The 19,259-nt window shown below is 49.8% G+C and overlaps 1 protein-coding gene and 1 pseudogene across 1 annotated transcript; one reads left to right on the top strand and one right to left on the bottom strand.

Moving 5' to 3' along the window:
• The first annotated feature begins 226 nt into the window (after positions 1-226).
• LOC129523549 (uncharacterized) lies at positions 227-5,204 on the top strand. Its single transcript, XM_063698743.1, has 4 exons — positions 227-367; positions 1,158-1,337; positions 1,520-1,888; positions 4,091-5,204. Exons 1-4 carry the CDS (start codon positions 227-229, stop codon positions 4,442-4,444), a joined length of 1,044 nt encoding a protein of 347 aa, XP_063554813.1. The 3' UTR covers positions 4,445-5,204.
• Positions 5,205-6,420: 1,216 nt separating this feature from the next.
• LOC115933088 (golgin subfamily A member 2-like) overlaps positions 6,421-19,259 on the bottom strand; it is a 38,867-nt pseudogene continuing 26,028 nt past the window's right edge.

Below are 19,259 nucleotides of genomic sequence, written 5' to 3'. Positions count from 1 at the left end.
TGGGATGGAACTTCTCCATGATTGCAAAAGTAGTTCTGGTGGAACAGAAATGGCATGGGTTTACTAAGCCCACATGGCAGGGCTTTGAACACCAGCTTCTGGGGTGCGTCCTCCCCAGTCAGCAGAAGCCACTGAAGGTTCCGCAAGAGGGCTGACTTGGGCTGTCTCTGACATGGGGCACCGGGGGGCTTTGGTGGTCTAGGATGTGCCTGTAGGGGGTGGCCTCATGGTGCGGAGGCCACAGAAGAGTGGGACACAGCACCCTGGAACCACAGGCTGGGATGGCTGTGTGGCAGTGCGGCCACCAGGTGGTGCCATCTACCCGCGTTTGTTCCGGGAGCCCAGTGATGGGGCCCTGCCTCCCACAGTATGGCCCCTCTTGCCAAGGCTCGGCCTGAGGGCTCCCTGCGGCCAGGGGAGGAAGCCCAGGAATGCCAGAGGGCTGTTTTCTGGGCATGTGAGTCCCACTGCAGCACTGCCCACAAGTAATTGACCCAGCAAGACTGGTACCAGGACCTCAGGAACGGGTGCCTGCTCTGCTTGCTAGTGGGAGGCCTGAAAAGGGGCCCCCTTTGCCCAACACGAGGAGGGCCCGTAACTGCTCTGGAAGCACCTGGACCCATCCCAGCACTGCTTCTGTGCTGCAGGACAGTGCCAACCATCAGGCTTCAGCTCTCTGCGCCTCCCACCCCTCCCTTAGCTGGAAGGAGTGCTCGTTTCTAAAACCACTGTTCCCACCTGTGCCCAGCCCCTGCCAGGCACACATGGAGGGTCTGAAAGGAGACTGCTGCCCCACCAGTGAGACAGATTAAGGAGCACTGTTGGTCAGCGTTGGGGGTTTCTGGGGGTGAGAACTTGGCAAGGGTAAGAGCTAGGGCCTTCCTGGGTTGGGTACACAAGCTGGTCTTGAGGGACACACAGGACTAAGACAGATGAAGAGCAGGGATGCTGGGCCTGGAGGGTGGCCTTCCCTGGGGTGACAGGGAAGGTGAATGCAGGGAGGCCATTGGTGCAGGGGAGCCACAGCAGCGCCAGCCTTGATGCCACCTGAGGGCCTGAGCCTCAGTGGGGTTGGAGCCCTGGTGGCAGCCCAGGGCCGGGGAGGAAGGGGTGGGTAAGTGTGGCAGGGCAGAACCTTCACAGGCCTGTGTCCCCAGATGTGGGAGGGGGCCACTGTGCCCATCCCTACAGAGGCTCTGAGGAGCATGGATGGTTACTCTGGGCCCAAGGACCTGGTGTACACCATTAAGCAGCCCAGCAATGGGTGGGTAGTGTGGTGGGCGGTGCCAGGCACTGAGGTGCGCAGCTTCATGCAGACCCAGCTGGATGGCAGGCTCGTGCTCTTCTCACACAGAGGTGGGTGCTGAGGGCCGAGCCCCAGGTTTCTGCTGCCCACAGGGGCACCCTGAGGTGGGGAGCCAACTCAGGCCAGCTGGACCCAACACCCTTGTCCCCAGGAGCCCTGGACGGAGGCATCCACTTTGGTCTGACGGTGAACATACTTCCTCCAGACACTTAGCTTCTGAGTGACGGCCCAGAAGCAAGTGCTTCACTCGCTGGAGGGCAGCCGGACACTGACTGCCCAGGTGGGTTTGCTGATTGTGGGCGTTCCTGGGTGCGGGGGGCTGGGGCAGAGCTGAGGGTGGCATGCCAGGGTCACACTGCCTCTCTGCAGCCACAGGCCTCGGCCTGGATCACAAAGGCTGATGGCCCCTTTTGCCTCTGGCAGAGTCCGTCCAGCCACTCAGCAGCCAGAGCCTCAGAGCCAGCAGGCACCAACCCCCAGCTCCTGCTCTACCATGTGGTGCGGGGCCTCCAGCTAGGCCGGCTCTTCCACGCCCAGCATGACAGCACAGGGGAGGACCTGGTGAACTTCACTCAGGCAGAGGTAAGGGCCCCACTCTGCAGCCACCACTCAGATGCGCCCAGCCTCAGGTGGCCACTGTGCCATGGACATCATGTGGACATGGGCACCAGCTCCAGCATCACTGGCAGCAGACACTCCCAGGCCTGCCATGGTCCAGGACCTGGTGTCCTGCCCTCTAGGAGTCATCAGGCTGGCAGGGCAAGTTCATGTTCCCAGAAGGAGGGAGAAGAATGCAGGAAGTCGGGGATACAGGGCCCTAGAGCAGGGCTGGGGTCTTGGGGTGTGGCTTCCCGAAGGAAGCTAGAGCTGGACCCGAGGGTCTGGAGAGGGAGAACCATGTAGGGGCACTAGTGGCACCCCAGTAGCTGGTGAGGGGCAGTGCTTGGTGGGGGATGGAGTCGGAGGTGAAGCAGCTGCTGGGGCCTGTGGGCAGAGGTGTGAGCCTCGGGCTCAGATCAGGTGCCAGCCAGAGGCAGAGTGGATCCTAGGAGCAGATGAGCTGATGAAAGGCAGCTGAGTCGGCCAAAAGGGGGAAGCCACTGTTCATCTGTCCTGGTGGCTTCAGAGAAGAACCAGAGCTCTCAGCCATGGGTAGTGGCAGACTCTCTGTGGTAATTGTGCCATGGGGGCCAGCCCAGTCATCGTTTAAATGAACACCTCTCCCCAAAGGCAGAATGGGAGTTGTTCCATAGCAGGGCAGGGCAGGGCAGACTCTTGTGGGCCGTCCTGGGCAGGCAGCACACCTGATGCTCCCATCAGGAGGCTGCGTGAGCATCTGGACCCAGCACATGATCACAGTGAGTTCTGGGCAGGGAGCGGTCTTGTGGGGCGCAGAGCTGACTCTGTCACTCAGGAGCCACGGCACGCAGCACTGCCCCAAGTACCTCCAGAGGGGACCCCTGTCAGCCCTTGAAAATGGCAGAGCCCACCCCACCCCCTTTTCAAGCTCCCTTGCTTCGGCAAGGACCTCCTGAGCCTGGCGCTCTCCCTCCTGAGAGGTGCAGATAGTACTCAGCAAGTGCAAAGCCGAGGTTTCTTGGGCCTCTCACATCAGCACCTCCCAGACCTCGGTTCTGTATTTCCCTGGAGCTCCACTCCTGCTATGGCGCCCTCCCCACAATGAGATATTCATCAGGCTGGTGTCTACAGCTGCTGCGTACCCTCAGTTGCTGGGAGCCTTTGTCAAGAATGCCCAGGAATGAGGAGGGCACAGGACCAGACCATCAGCAACCCTCTTGCACTCTACAGTCCCATGTTACTCAGAGCTTCCCCATGCTCCAGCAAGATGAAGGACTAGATTGAATGGGCACCAGGGGGCCAGGCTGGCAGTGCCACCCAGGAAAGCCGGGAAGAGGCTACATGGGCTACCTGGCCCACTCAGGGAGGAGGGCAGGACTGGGTATTGTCTTGACAGCAACTCTGTCTGTCCCACAACACTGAACTGGGCAGGGAAGGGGTCAGGTGTCCTCATTTTTCAGATAAGAAAACTGAAGCTCCTGGAGGGCAGGTAAATGTATTCAGAGCACATGGCGAGTAAGAGGCAAAACTTCTGCCAGCAAGTCCAGGATTTTTTTCACCAGAGGACATTGCTTGCTCCCCAGAGCTCAGGACCCTGTGTTTTGTCTCACTCCCACCCACAGAGCTCCTGTATCCAGGCATCAACTCCAACTCCCACTCCTGGAGGCCGAGGCAGGAGGATCACTTGAGCCCAGGAGTTCGAGACCAGCCTGGGCCACATAGTGAGACCGTCTCCACACAAAAATTTAAAAATAGCTGGGCTTGGTGGTGGCATGTGCCTGTAGTCCTAGCTACTCGAGAGGCTGACGTTGGAGGATCACTTTGAGCCCAGGAGGTGGAGGCTGCAATGAGCAGTCATCACTGTACTCCAGCCTGGTGACAGAGCGAGACCCTATCACCGCCCCCCTCCCCGCCAAAAAAAAACTGAGTAGACAGGTGTCCTCTTGGCGTGATAGGTCTTAAGTCCCCTCCCAGATCTGTGACATTTGACAGGTGTCTTTTCCTCTGGACCTCGGTGTCCCCATCTGAGTGAGAAAAGGCAGTGGGGAGGTGGATCTTCCAGTCAAAGCGGTATAGAAGCCCGTGTGAAAAGCCATACTCCAAGGGGCTCCAAGTCCAGTGCACAGTCCCAGAAGGGCCCAGCAAGGCAGCCAGGGCGGCACAGGCACCAGGTCCCAACCTTCTTCCCTGTTTGCCCACTCTCAGATCCCGGAGTTCATCATCTCGGAGCCGCTGGCCAATAAGTACTCGTGTGGGAACCAGAACACACTGATGGAGGAGTTGGCAGAGCAGGCACAGCAGCACGACGAGATGCTGCACATGCACCACGCGCTGAAGGAGGCGCTCAGCATCATCGGTGACATCAACAGGACCACTGTCACCATGCCCATGCCCCCGCCCGTGGACGACACCTGGTTGCAGGTGCAGAGCATCCCTGACGAACACAGGTACCAGAGACTGCCCCCCACGGCCCCAAAATCCCCCACCCGGGATGCCCAGAGGAGTGCCCTGGGGGCAAGTGGCACACCCCCTCACCGGGGTGGCTCCCACCTGGAGTGACGGGGGGAGCTTGACAAGGAGCACTGGCTGCGGGGCGGGGTGGAGCTGGGATGTTCTCGCCGCTGGGGGCGGGGCTTAAGCTCCGGCAACCGCCTTGGGGTGTGGCAGGGAGGAGCTTCGGTGCATGGGTGTGGCCGGCACTGCGCTGGGGCGGGGCCGCCCATCTCTCCCCTCCCTGTGCCTCCGAGGTGGCCCAAGTCCAGCCCCAGGATGCCCAGGCCCTGCCATGTCCCTAGCCCGGCCTGGGTGGCAGGGCCCAGCTCCTGGGCTTCCTCCTGCCGGGTCCGCCCTTGGGGAAGCGTGCCCCATACCCTCCAGGCCAGAGGCTTCCCCTGATCCCTTTGGGCCCTACCCCTCTGGTGCTCTCGTGCCCCAGCCGGGGTCCCCAGGTAAGTAGGGGCTGAATGCGGATGAAGAGGCCGCTGGACAGGCGTGGCCAGGAAGGAAATGGGACTGGATTCCAGAGCACCACATCTGGCCGCCAGAACTGGCCGTCTCCATCCAAGGCACTGGGACCATGGGTGCCGGAGCCACGTGTGGCCGAGGGCTGGCAGAGCCTGCCCCCCGGGGAGCACTGAGTCCTGGAGGTGGTCGTTTTTGAGGAGGGGGCTGTGGGGCTCGTCCCACCTGCCGCCTTCTGTCCAGCACTTGCATGACACTTCCCTCTATTTTCACTCTTGGCGGCCGCCCACACTTTGCATTTCTCTTCCTTTCTTCTCGCTGTCCTCCATCCTCCCCTCCATCCTCCATTCTGTCCAACTTCTAGCCCAGTCCCGGGGGCGCCTACTTCAGGTCTGAGAGTCTGAACTCCGAGATGCTCTGGGTGTGTGGATTTCCTTCAGCTACCCTGATGTCCCCACTTCCAAGTCCTGACTCCTTTGAGCCATCCCAGGGGGTGTCCGGCCACTGGACCACAGGAGCAGAGGCGAGTCTGTGACTGTGTGACCAGCAAGGTGTGTGATGTGTGCGTGAGCGAGCACACGAGTGTAAGAATGGCACCCAGACCTGAGCTAGGACAGAAGGAGCCTGGGGGCCACAGGCAAGCTCATTTCTTCTCCACACCCCTCCCCGCCCCTCCCCCCGACCCTGTCTAAACTAATGGGGTAGTGGTAGCCGCAAGGGCAGGGATGGGAGTGGCTGAAGCCTACTTCACTCCCAAAGATTTCTAAGGAAAATGGTTCTACTGCATCCTTTGGCTGGGCCTTGTTAACCCGTGACCCTCTTTCAAGAACATTCACTCTGATTTCCAGTGTGCCCTGTCTCCACTGGCCACATTCTCTAAGGAAGAACAATAGCATCTGTTTTTGTTTCCAAATGGCTGGAGAGTGGGGCTGTGCGACCAGCGCCCATATATAAAAATGAAGCAGGGATTGGGGCTTGCCCTGTGATGTGCTGTTGACCAAGTTAGAGGGGTATAGGCAAGCAGCAAAGTATTGGGCAAGATCACTGGACTGGGAGTCCAGAGATGCTGCTTCACCCGGGGGCGTTAGGCAAGTCCCTTTCCCTCCCAGAGCCTCAGCATCCCTTTTAGCAAATTATGACATTCTGCCTTTCTCCTAGGATGGCTGTGGGGATCAAGGGAGACAGTGGCTATAGGGATGCTATGTTAACTGCAGATGCGGCTGTAGGAGCACTTTCCTAACTGCCAACGTGAGTTCAGACTCTTCAGGCTATTTGGCACCCAGGTCTATGGTGAGATGTGACATATGGGATGTAAAGTTTGATGCCTGCTCTGACTCCAGTCTTGCTAACACACACACGAAACCTTTGGCAAATCATGACCCTGCCTTGGGGAAAAGGGCAGTCTGGGAGAGCTTCTTCAAGGCAGCCTGGCTTCAATGCAGTCTGGGGCATGACTGAGATAGGCATATGTGGCAAGCAACTGGAGGGTCACTGGGTAAAGAGCTGCAGTGTGGGCAGAGGTGTAGTGTGGGTCACATTGAGGATAGCCACTGGCCAAAGCAGGGAGCAGGGAACAGGGACAGAATGAGGAAGAGCTCTGTGGGGAGGGTGGGGCACAGGGTGGAGAACCTTCAAAGTCCAAAGAGTATAACTTGTTGGGATTCAACGCTGTAGGCAGTAGGGAGCCATGGAAGGCTCTTAGCTGGAGAAATGACAGCTGGACATTAGTGAGCAAGCCCTGTCTCCCTGAGCAGCATGGGTGGTCCTCTGAGCACGCCAGGCACGAGTGTGCAGGGAGCTGGTGCAAATGCCTCTGTGTGCGGGTGAGCATCTGTGTTGTGACTCTGCCCACGCATGTGCTTCAGTATGCCGAGTGGCTGCACGCCCCAGATCCATGCGGCACGTGCTGGCCGGTGAGGGTGCTGGGCACCGGGAGGTGGCGGGGAGGGCGACGTATGCGTGTTGTTTGTGGGCATGTGTTAGAGTGTGCATGCGGGCCGTGGGGCCTCACAGCACGTGTGTGCACAATCTGGCGTGTGCGTGTGTCCCCCACCCCCAGGCCTGCCCCACCCATGCATGTGACCTGCCATGTGATTTGAAGCTGTCTTTCAGAATCACTATCAGTGGCCCCTGAGGAGCATCAGCCATGGTAGGTACATGCCTCACTGCCTGCTGCATGAATGGTCTGCCTGCCCCGCTGCCCCAGCTCCACACAGGGGGCATACCTGGAGCCTCAGAGCCAGGCTGCCTGCCCCTCCCTTCTAGAGCTGCAGACTTGCTCTTTCCTCTTTCTGTCCTTGTGCTGCTGGCTGTCTCACTTCCCTCCCTGCCAGCCACAGGACTCAGTGCCACTACTCAAGGTCTCCATGGCTGAGCCTGGGGGCTCTTACAACAGGCTCCATGCCCAAGGTGGCAGATGTGGAACCATCAGAGAGGGCACAGAGCTCATGGTTTATGGTATGGGGGCTGGGAGCTTGGAGGGGGTTGTGTGTGGGGCTGGACTCTGAGGCGGCCAGAGGCCTGGGCACATCATCCTGGGCATGCCGTACCTGTCATGCTGTCTGAGCCATGCTGCCAGGGCAGGTATCCAGCTCCCAGCCTGGGAGTGCCGAGAGCCAAATCCACTGCAGATTAGGGGTGATAGTCAGGGTCCCACCTCCTCTATCTGTCAGCAATCCAGTGGTGATCTAGGATAAAAGCCTGAGAGTCCAATACACACGGTTATCCCACAACACACTTCATAGGCCATGCAAGGACACACAGCCCCCTTCCCTCCCTCCCAGGTACCATCACAGCTGCTAGCGTGTGACTGAAGGCTGGGTCCCTGGCCAGCACTACTGAAGCACTACTGCCAGCCAGCAGGCTCACGGACCTTGGCCTGTTGCTCCTAGGGGTCACCTGTGCTATTCAGCCAAGGAGACCACAGTGCTTGCTGGCCCAGCTGAGCTCCGCCTAGCGAGCCCACCTGCCTTTCCTGCCACGGAGTCTCCCTCTTCTGCTTTTCCCAGCAGGAAGGGCCCAGCCTCACCTATGCAACCTGCAGCCCCCCGCCAACCAGTTGAGGCTCCCCTCTTAGACTTATAAGTCTATGGCCAGTGGCATCTAGCTACCTGCCCTCCCTGCCTTCCCCAGGGTCCCTTCAGTGGACCCTGGGCTTTCTGACTGCCCAGAGAGGGGCCTCTGGCGCTCACTCCAGCCAGCCATCCCTTATAGCTTCACCATTTTGGTTCAAGCAGTGTTCCTTCTGTCAGGCTTGGTGGCTGTTGGGGTGGGGCTCCCCAAGCAAGAGGTGGCCCTGGGCCAGTGGGTTGGAAGATGGGGTGACCAGAGAAGAGGGAAGCCGGGGGGGTTGAGCATTGGTCTGAACTGTGGGTGGACTGCCTGGGTGCCATGAGAGAGGCCAGTGTGTGTGGGGTGGGGAGGGCCGCCACAGCCCCCAGGCACTACCTATGAAGCTCCAGCTTCTCCCTCCATCTTCCTCCCCTTTCCCTTCCAGCTCCTCTTTTCCAGGAACCTTGCCACGCCCACACCTACGCCTTCCCCTCCCTGGCTCTTAGATGATGATGGTGGTTATCTCCCTGTTCTTGGGAGCCCAAAAAGAATGGCATGCAGGGGTTGCTGCCCATGCCTGGGTGCTCCTGGGGAGTCCTGCATTACAGGAAGCAGCTGCTGGATCTGCTGTGCAGTGGGGTTGTCGTGGGGAGAACCCTCCCTGTCCTCTCCTGGTGCAGCCTCCACGCTATCAGTGAGGCTCACCTCACAAAGATCTTCAGAGAGAGGGAGGGGGGGTGGGAATCTGAGCACAGTGCGAGCCTCCCCTGCTCCTGCCTGCCCACCCCGCCTGAGGGCTCTACTCACCACCCTGCTTGTCAGCACACCCAAGCTCCTGGGCGATTGGGGCTCCTAGAGCAGGCTCATCAGCAATGTTCTGGGCAATGGTCAGAATTTGCCATGCCCCTCCTTGTGGTCGCCCACAAGCTGCAACACCTGCCCCGCAGCTCCAGCAGGTTCACCTGGAGGAAGGGGTGTTAGCTGCCATGCCGGTGCCGGCACCCACGTTCACCCCCACCCCCACCCCCACAGAGATGTTGCACACCCTACCTTCATCTCCTCCTGGTCCTGGGCCAGCCTGACGATGTCCTCCTCTCCCAGTGCTGCGTCTCTGACACTGCCTCCTGGCTGAAGTACTTTCCTGCATGGCTCAGATGCTGGGGCCCCTTGGACGGCCTGGCAGCTCCCCCAGCGGTGCCCTAGCCTCTCGCTCACTATGGTGTCTGTCTGTCCTGAGAGGTGGACGAATCGAAGCTCTAGTTTCTCTACCCGCTCCTTCAGGTCCACCTTCTCCTTCCATAAAGTCACTGTGGAGCCAACATAATGGGGTCACATGTCAGGAATCACCTGCCTTGTCCTGCCACCCCCCCTCCGCCCCGCTTGTTGGCCCATGCCAGGACCTACTCACCTGCAGCTTCTCCATGGCCCCCTGCAGGGCCCGGTGGGTCTCCCCAAACACAGACTCACCCCCACTCTCTGGGGCTGGGGCCGCTGCCTCTGGCTTTTTCTGGGACGAGGCCACTGGGTGAACCAGGGGCTGGCAGCACACCCTTTGTTCTTCCTGGGCACTGGCTCCAGCGGAGTTGAAAAATGCCACCTGAAGACAAGAGGTGAGTATTCTTGTAGGGGCATATACAGAACAACAGGGGCAGGCAGGGAGGTGGAGCACAGCCCCTTCCTTTCAGGCCTCACAGAGTGCACCTGTTGGTCACAGGTGAAATGGTGTCTGACCACTGGCTCCCAGAAGGAGTGAAAGTCCACAGAAATCAGAAGGCGGGGAAACCAAGAACATAAGGGGGTTTCGGAGGGACCACAGAGGAAGGTGGCAAAGTAGGGGCAGGGAAAGTCAGGCTCACCATGGCCTCCCGGCTCTCCAGGTCCCCTGGGATGTTCGGCATGGGCCGAGGCGCCTCCTGCTCACTGTCCAGATGTCCTCCTCCATCTCCTGTGGGGGGTGGCCAGAGGGGTCCTCAGACAACCCAACAAGGGAGGTACAGTGGGCCCTCTGCCCCCACACTCACCGTGTAACCTTGAGCCAGCCCCTCCCCAGAGGGGAATGAGCTGTTCTTTATTTTGAATTTTAAGAACCAAGATCTTGCTATATTGCCCAGGCACAGTCCCACTACCGATTGGTGCAGGAATTCTGACCTGCTCCCCTTCTGACCTGGGCCAGTTCTCCCATCCTTAAGCAACCCGATGGCCCCCTGTTCCCAGGAGGTCACCATACTGATACCGAACTTAGTGCGGACACCTTGTCGGCATAATGACCGACACAAAATGCTTAAAAGGTAACCTGACTCTTTGTTCAGGGCTCAGTCCTTTAGATGTTACTCCGACTGGGCCGGTGAACCTAAATAATATATATCCTCCTCAGTCTCGCTGATTCCTAAATTATGCTGCTGTACGGGGAGAGAGGCAGCAGGGTAGTGGAGTCATACCAAGCAACAAGACAGGGTAATGGCCAGGCATGGTGGCTCACACCTGTAATCCCAGCAATTTGGGAGGCCAAGGCAGGTGGATCACCTGAGGTCAGGAGTTCGAGACCAGCCTGGCCAACATGATGAAACCCCGTCTCTACTAAAAACACAAAAATTAGCTGGGCATGGTGGCAGGTGCCTGTAATCCCAGCTACTCAGGAGGCTGAGGCAGGAGAATTGCTTGAACCCAGGAGATGGAGGTTGCAGTAAGCCAAGATTGTGCCATTGCACTCCAGCCAGGGGGACAAGAGGGAGACTTCACCTCGAAAGAAAGACAGACAGGCTAGTACATTTTCCACAAATTTCAATTTTACTCTCTTCCCCCACCACACACACACACACAGCATTTGAGGGATGGGAGGAAGAAACTGAGATCACAGGGAAAATTGTAAGAGACATTCAGAAGGACAGGTCTTAGAAATTTACTAGTTTGGGGGGGGGGGGTCAGAACAGGTGTATATAAAAGAATATTAAGACAGTTCCCAGGTTTAGGCATATGTGACTAGATAGAGTGCTAGGAGGTGGATACATGAAAATTTAAATATCATTTTGAACACCCATGTCACTCCAAGTGAGATTCCCTAAATATATGATATGCAGACAGATATATGGGTTTGAAACTCTGGAGATGAATACGGATTTAGGAGTCCCTGGAACACAGGTCATGACTTAAGTAATGGGAGTCAAAGATTACTCAGAGAAAGCACAGAATGAGAAGAAAGAAGTAGGCCAAGGAAGAAGAGATCGGAGGAGACCAAGAAAGGGTGATAAGATCAAAACAGGAGAAAAGAATCCAATAGAAGTCTCATTTGATTATCATGTCCCTTCCCAGAGGACAAGGACATGTCTTTTTTGTCTTCTATACCCAATTATCACAGGTCCTGGTGCAGCAGATACAGTTTTTTTTTTTAATTGTGTTGTACTATTCACAGTTTCCTGTACTCACCAGGGGAGAAAAAAGTAAGTATAAAGAAGCACAGACACAGATGTTTTTACACTGTGTACTAAAGGGGTCAGATTATACACAATATTTTATGCCTTACTTTTTTACTTAATATATCTTAGAAGTTTGCACATGCTCTTATGGAAAGACTGGCTGCATTTTTTGGTCCACAACAGAACAACAGAATATTCTATTATAAAACGGTACACTATAATTTTTATTTAACCAACTCTTTATTGGTGGACATTAAGAATGGAGGAATGTTTCAACAAAGGAACAATCAACAGTATCAAAATACTGCAGAGGGGTCAATTTGGGGACTAAGAGGGGAGCCACTGGATTTGACAACTAGGAGATAAATTTTAGTGCAACGATGAAGGCAGAATCCAGATTATAATGAGCTCAGTGAAAAAAGGTGAAGACATGTAGCTTATTCTCTCAAGAAACTAGGCTATGATAAACTGGCAGAGGCTCTAAGAGTGGGAGGTGAGTTGTTTTCTCCTTCATGTAAATATATTTACCTTTTAAACACTAGGCCCAATTTTATATCCTATTTCATTTAACTTTATGAACATATTTATGTATGTATGCATGTATGTATGTATCTCATGTGATGTTTTAGACACTGAAAAATAACTCATTTCTATTATAAAACTGATATCTTTAGATGTTCAGAAGCAACTTCCTAAAAGGAGGTAGCAGTAATGGAGCTATGTCTATCAGTCTTTCCCATCAACCCCCTTGCTGGAGATGTAAACATGTGTCCATCAAGCCTTTAATTTTTACCTCTTATCTTCATGGCTCTCCATACAAAACTTAACTCTTTTTTTTCTATTTGTATATGTATATTTATATGTATCTCTATATCGAGAGAGAGAGAGAAAGAGTCTTGCTATGTTGCCCAGGCTGATCTCAAACTCCTGGGCTCAAGCAATCCTCCCACCTTGGCCTCGCAAAGTGCTGGGATTACAGGCGTGAACCACTGTGCCCAGCCTCAGCCTTAACTCTTAAAATATCTTCAAACCAATAGTCTTCTGTTCTAATTTTTAAGAATAGATGTGTTTAAACCAACTGTAACTTATTTTGACAAAAATTGGAGTTAAGACTCAGACTTCCTCAAATAGTTCTCCTAAAACCATTTACAGAATAATCTATCTTTTCAGTATTAAGTTAAAATACCACCTTTTCCTTATACTAAATTCTCGTTTGCATGACTCTGGTTCTAAACTTCCATTGCCTTTATCTGTCTGGCCCAGGGATAGTCCACAATATTTTATTACTATCTGGTTGAAAGAGTCTATACTTTATTAATTATTATTGTTTATTCTTCTAAACAAATTTTAGAGTCGTTTTGTCAAGTGTCAAAAATAAATCTGCCAGAATTTGTACTGAAATTTGTGTGTGTGTGTATATATATATACTATATATAAAATATAAAATGTATATATACAATTTATATATATATTTATAAAATATGAAATATATATATATACACACACACTTTTCTAGTTGTTTTTTTTTTTTTTTTTTTGAGACAGGGTCTCACTCTGTCACCTAGGCTGGAGTTCAGAGGCATGATCTCGGCTCACTGCAACCTCTGCCTCCCAGGCTCAAGTGCTCCTCCCACCTCAGCCTCAGAAGTAGTTGGAAATACAAGTGTGTGCCACAGACACCCAGCTAATTGTCATCTACCCGCCTCTGCTTCCCAAACTGTTTGGATTACAGGTATGAGCCACTGTGCCCAGCAGAAATTACATTTACAAATTAATATGAAGACATGGTGATAACTCACATATTTATAACATGAAATCTGCTCATCCAGGAACATAGAATGCAAATCTTTCATTCCACTCAGCAAAATTTTGTCCTGTCCTTGATAAAAGTCCTGCACATCTAAGTTTATTCCTAGGTATTTAATTTTTTCTGAAATACCTGAAAAAATACTTCATCACTATATCTTCTATGTGATTATAGCTAACATTGGGGAAGGCTATTGATTTTTATATAAAAGAACTTTTAACCAGTAATCTTAAAAATTGTTTTTCTCAGTTGGTTCCTTTGGATATTTTTAGGTAAACAATCATGTCAACTGAAAATAATGATTATTTTTCTATAAAGACTATGACATCACAGGAAAATACAGTAAATACTTTTTAAAAGAATATAAAAGGGCCAGGCACAGTGGCTCACGCCTGTAATCCCAGCACTTTGGGAGGCCAAGGTGGGCAGACCATGAGGTCAGGAGATCCAGACCATCCTGGCTAACACGGTGAAACCCCATCTCTACTAAAAAATACAAAAAATTAGCCGGGAATGGTGGCGGGCGCCTGTAGTCCCAGCTACTGGGGAGGCTGAGGCAGGAGAATGGTGGGAACCCAGGAGGTGGAGCTTCCAGTGAGCCGAGATCGCGGCACTGCACTCCAGCCTGGGTGACAGACCGAGACTCTGTCTCAAAAAAAAAAAAAAAAAAAAAAAAAAGAATATAAAACTATAGGGAATATGACCTCAACTATTTAAACATATGTGTAAGGGTTATGTATTTTAATAGCAAAGAAAAAATATATACTGGTAGAAAATGGCCATCATGTCAACAGTCAATAGTGGTTATATTAGATAGAGAAATTATGGGAGACTTTAATTTTTTTCTTTTATCTTTTCTGTACTTTACCAATTTTCTCAACAATGGTTGCTTATGAGTTTTATAATTAAAAAAAGGTTTTAAAAATTTTTCCAACATGGAAAGTTATATTTCTTTATATACTAAAACAAAAACAAAACTTTCTATTTGAATACCTATGGCAAAACCCTATCTCTACCAAAAATACAAAAAATTAGCAAGGTGGGATAGTACACACCTGTAGTCCCAGCTACTCTGGAGGCTGAGGTGGGAGGATCACCTGAGTCCCCAGAGAATGAGGCTCCAGTGAGCCGTGATCATAGCACTGCATTCCAGCCTGGGAGACAGAGAAAGACCCCATCTCAAAAAAAAAAAAAAAAAAAAAAAAAGAAAGAAAGAAAAAAGAAATATCCATAATGATCTGAAATGCCTATCTGTATGAGACTGTCCTTTGTTCACATTTTTTCAAGCAAATATCACACAATAAATTGAATGCAGGTACAAATGACATATCAAACATCAAAGAAATTTGCAAAAGATGTAAGACTGTACTACCTTGGGTTTAGAAATTTTCTTATCATAAAAGCATTTATAACAATATTTTGTGAGCTTTTAAGGAATATTTTAAGTATTTCTGATTTAATTTCTAGTGATAAATACCAATAGATATAACCTACATAAACAAAAGCTCCTTGGGCCCTCAATATACTTTTAAGAGTGTAAAGGAATCCTGACCCCAAAACTTGGAGAACTGCTGCCTTCCCCTCCACTTTCTTCCTTCCCTAGAATTTCTTCCTTGGAAGAAAGATTCCTTTGCCATTCTATGTTAACTTACATAGTTCCATTGAGGCCAGTTTTGCTACCTCCCTCCCATCTTTCCACATCCCTCTCTTGACACAAAACCTGACCAAAGGACTCTACCGGCCCACCCCATTTCCAGTGATTAGCTGTCAGGTGGGCTAAGCCAAGAAAATCTGGGTTTTCCCTGAAACTAGACCTCTCTTTCTGGGAGATACGGAATCACAGGGACAAGGCTGGCCCTGTCAGAATTCATCTTGTCTAAATGGGAAGAGGTTAGGCAAGTTTCTAGAATGCCAGACTGCTTTCTAGAAAGTCAAAGATAATTATACTTTCTGCCACGACTGTGAAAATGCCCATTTCATTGCACACTTTCTAACATTTTTACCAATCTGATAAATAAAAGCTGGTACCTAGAAGAAAAAAAGGCTGGGTATGGTGGCTCATGCCTGTAATCCCAGTACTTTGGGAGACCAAGGTGAGTGGATCACCTGAGGTCAGGAGTTCGAGACAAGCCTGGCCAACATGATGAAACCCCATCTCTAGTAAAAACACAAACATTAGCCGGGCATGGTGGCAGGCCGCTGTAATCCCAACTACTCGGGAGGCTGAGGCAAGAGAATCACTTGAACCTGGGAGGTGGAGGTTTTAGTGAGCCAAGATCATGCCATTGCCCTCCAGCCTGGGTGACAAGGTGAGACTTTGTCTCAAAAAAAAAAAAGTTTCCATACAATATAATTTGTTCCATCTCTAAAAACCAATTCAGCAATAACTGAAAGCCACCACTTGGAAGGTTTCAAGGATTTAGCTCTACCTGTTGATGTCCAAAGCATTAGTTAAGGTAGGAAAAAAAATACACACACACACACACACACTCACCCCTATGTAGTCAGTACCAGGAAACATGAAAGACTAGATGGTACAGTCATCCAACACAAAGCACACAATAACTGAAGGCACTGTAGAGGAGTAACTTATGACACAAATCTACAATATTGTCGAGTGAAAATGCAGATTACAAAAAAAAATCTGATTTTTTAAGGGAGAGGGAACACATACAAGCAAAGGAGAAAAGAGATGAGCAGATGACTGAAAGATACAAAATTCTGATAGTGGTACATTCTGAGTGGTAGAATTATCAGTATTATTTTCTAGTTTTGCCTAAAAATTTTCTAAATTTCTTAAGAACTTTTTGTTATCCATATTATCAAATATCCATCACCCCAGGAAACTTAACCTTGAGCACAAACTCTACAACAAGTTCAATGTTTGTTCAGTTTAATATTTAAGAGACAACCTACTTTGAAAGACATCTAAAATGATGACCAATATTTAAACCTATGCATTAATATTTTTCAATCGTATCCTTCACATTTTGTAATTTTGATAAGGTTAAGCTTTAGATCCATCTTGAAAAGATAAGTTTTCTGTTTGTCTTTAAAATATGACCCACAATATGCCTGTTTTTAAACAGTGAATGATGCTCTAAAATCACAATATAAATTCAGGCAGTGCTCCCTACATGGAATGTTTAAGTACTTCTAACACTGCTCTTTTTCACTTGTTATGAAAACACAGAACAATTATCTAAGCATCTAATTATTCAGGTCCTTTGTTTCTCCTCCATTCTATTAGTTTTATAGTAATTTTAGGGCCTGTGAGGATGAAGCTGTCTGTGACAGCTACCACAAAGGTTACTATAGGTGGACAAATTTCAAACAAGTTTATCACCACTACCATCCCCACCATAAAACTGTCTCAATCAAGGGCAACACAATTCAAGGTTAGCCAAGACAACCTCTTTACCTGTCACTGCTTAAGAAAAGGATTTTTGGTCTTATTTAGAAATAACTTTCTGTACCTATTTTTCTCCATAAATCCACTGAGACCAATGTGTGGCTCTATCTCAAGCACCAGCAAGCAAAACTGCCTGCTAGAAGGTTCAGTTTTTGTATCTTTCCAAATGTAGAACACAGCTATCTTCAGGGATTTCATAATTTTTTGAAAATTGATGCACAAACTTCTTGAAAGTTCAGAGATACAGCAGCTGTAATTCTTCTGAAGGCTGGTTATGGGACGCATTACCTTCATACTTTGCTGTTCAAGAAATGTGGGGTGGGGAATCAAGTAAACTGATAGAATTTCCATATAAAATTCTAAGTGCTCTGAGAACAAAAGAAACTTAAAATACACACACACACACACACACACACACACACACACACACACACGGTTTTCCCTACTAATCATTTTACAACTAAACAACCAAGTTGCTAAACCAGAGCCCACAAAAGCAGAGTCAAAGTTCTAACACTTGGTAAAAGAAAAATGCACACATACCCCTGTGAGCTAAAAAAAAATGCTTAAGTATTCAAAGACAGCAATTACAGCTACTGAGAACATCACTGTAAGCAAACTGAGGCAGAGAAAACAAACGTGCTGATGAGGATTTGAACCACCTAAGCTGCAGAAACCCACTGGATGGTTTCCTAGGTTCCGAGTTGGCATTATCTTTCAGAACAATCTTCTAGAAGAGATCACGTAACACTGTTACAAAGGATCTGGAGAAAGGGACCCTGGCTTCATCACTCTGGCTCTCCAGTCATGCTTTACATTTGGCAGTGACTATCTCCATTCAACTCAATTCCCTAACCCTAAACTAGCTGACATTTATCAAATACTGCCCTTTACCAGGTCTAAGTAAGTTTAACTCCCCCCACCCCCACCAAAAAAAAATCAAGATACTAAGGGATATACCATTCACAAAAGGGAAACCTGTCTCCTCTTCATATACCTGTTCCTTTCAAGGAAGGGTATAAAAATGGGGATGAGGGAGGATAACCACTAGGAATTTGACTCTATATTATAAATTGGTCAGATAAATGAAAATAATTCCTCTGGACTCAAAGTGATATGGCTCTGAAAACGGGAGAAACATCGGGGTCCTTTGTCTCATGCCAGTTAAACGACATGGACACACAGGAGAGGTTTTAAGGAGCAGAAAGTTTAATAGGCAAGAAAGAAGAAAGGCTCCCTGTGGTACAGAAAAAGGGGGGGTCTGAACAGAGAAAAAGCCCCGTGTGTGGCAGAACAGTACTCGGTTATATTGGGAGGCTGGAGGAGGTGGTGTCTGATTTGCACAGGGCCCAGGGCATTGGTTTGACCAGGCAGGTCATTCATGTAGCCCGAGGAAAACGTGGCCCTCCCACCCTAGCCTTTTAATATGCAAATGTAGGTCACCATGTTGTCCTGCACACGTGGGGTCATCTGGAGGTGTCACCTTGAGGTGGTGACTAGAAGAAGAGGGTGGGAATCTCCATGTTGAATGGACACAGTTTCTAAGTGCTGGCATTTGCATATCAAAGCTTGGCAGCCTGTAGTCCCAGCTACTCAGGAGGCTGAGGCAGGAGATTCACTTGAACCTGGGAGGCAGAGGCTGCAGTGAGCTGAGATCACACCACTGCACTCCAGCCTGGGTGACAGAGCGAGACTCCATCTCCAAAAAAAAGATAAAAAGAAAAGCAAAAGAAATGTTTCTGGAGTTGTTTCTACTAAAAGGGAAAGCCTTACTGAGGCCTCCTTACCCTCTCTATCTGCCTAGTATAATTTCTGAATAACTCCTCTATTAAAAGTACCACTGAGGTGCTTAATATGACATTTCTGATATTTCCCAATGCTCCTCCACAAATTCAATTTGGAAAGGTAATCTGTTCCAGGAGGGCAAACCAAAGAAAAAGTCCTAGGCTCCTGAGTCAAGGTTTGTTTCTTTCCTTTGTACAAGCTGACTACTTTTTAATCATAGTAAAAATGAGAAAAATGCAAGATGAAGTTAACAGCATTGCTTTATTTCCCATGAAAAGCTGTTATAAAGCATTCTCAAAATAAACTGTTATTCAGCCACAAATGACACCATCACTTTTTTATTCATAGGGCACAGTATCGCTGCCAAAGAGCTTTCCTCTATATGCTCTCTTGCAGGGCAAAAAATATTATCTATGTTATACAGAAACACAGTAAAAAAAGTGATTTACTTAAGGTCCTAACTACTAAATAAAAGCTAAACTACTCACTTCCTCCTAGATTCAGAGAGAGCTCCAACATTTTCTAAAATTTGGTATCTTGTTGTTGGGGTAGGCACTTTTTGGCAATAATGAATAGACATTTAATTAGCCAATCAAAAAAACTTATTAGGTACAGTAAGTTCCTCTTCAAAGGTTTAACCTGTTCAACTTCCTTGTTCTTTGTTCCTAAGAACAATTTCCCTGTACCTTCTCACCCCTATTTACCTGCTTAGTTATCTGCTCAGTTACCTGCCTTGTAAACAACTCTTCCCATCAGTCCCAACCTGTAACTCACATTCCCTCTCCCTTCCTTATTAGGGAGAATATTCGCGATAGCAAATCAGGTCTGCTTAGATTGTGTAGTCCGACTCCAGCCCATGTGGGAATGACAGAGAGTTAGGGACTGCGTTAGGGATATAAACTCCTGCTCTATCCCGCTCGGTGTGCTCTTGCATTCGTGACTAAT

Source organism: Gorilla gorilla, chromosome 16, assembly GCF_029281585.2.
Source record: "Gorilla gorilla gorilla isolate KB3781 chromosome 16, NHGRI_mGorGor1-v2.1_pri, whole genome shotgun sequence".
Lineage (NCBI taxonomy): Eukaryota > Metazoa > Chordata > Mammalia > Primates > Hominidae > Gorilla > Gorilla gorilla.
This window is presented reverse-complemented; position numbering and strand designations above follow the sequence as displayed.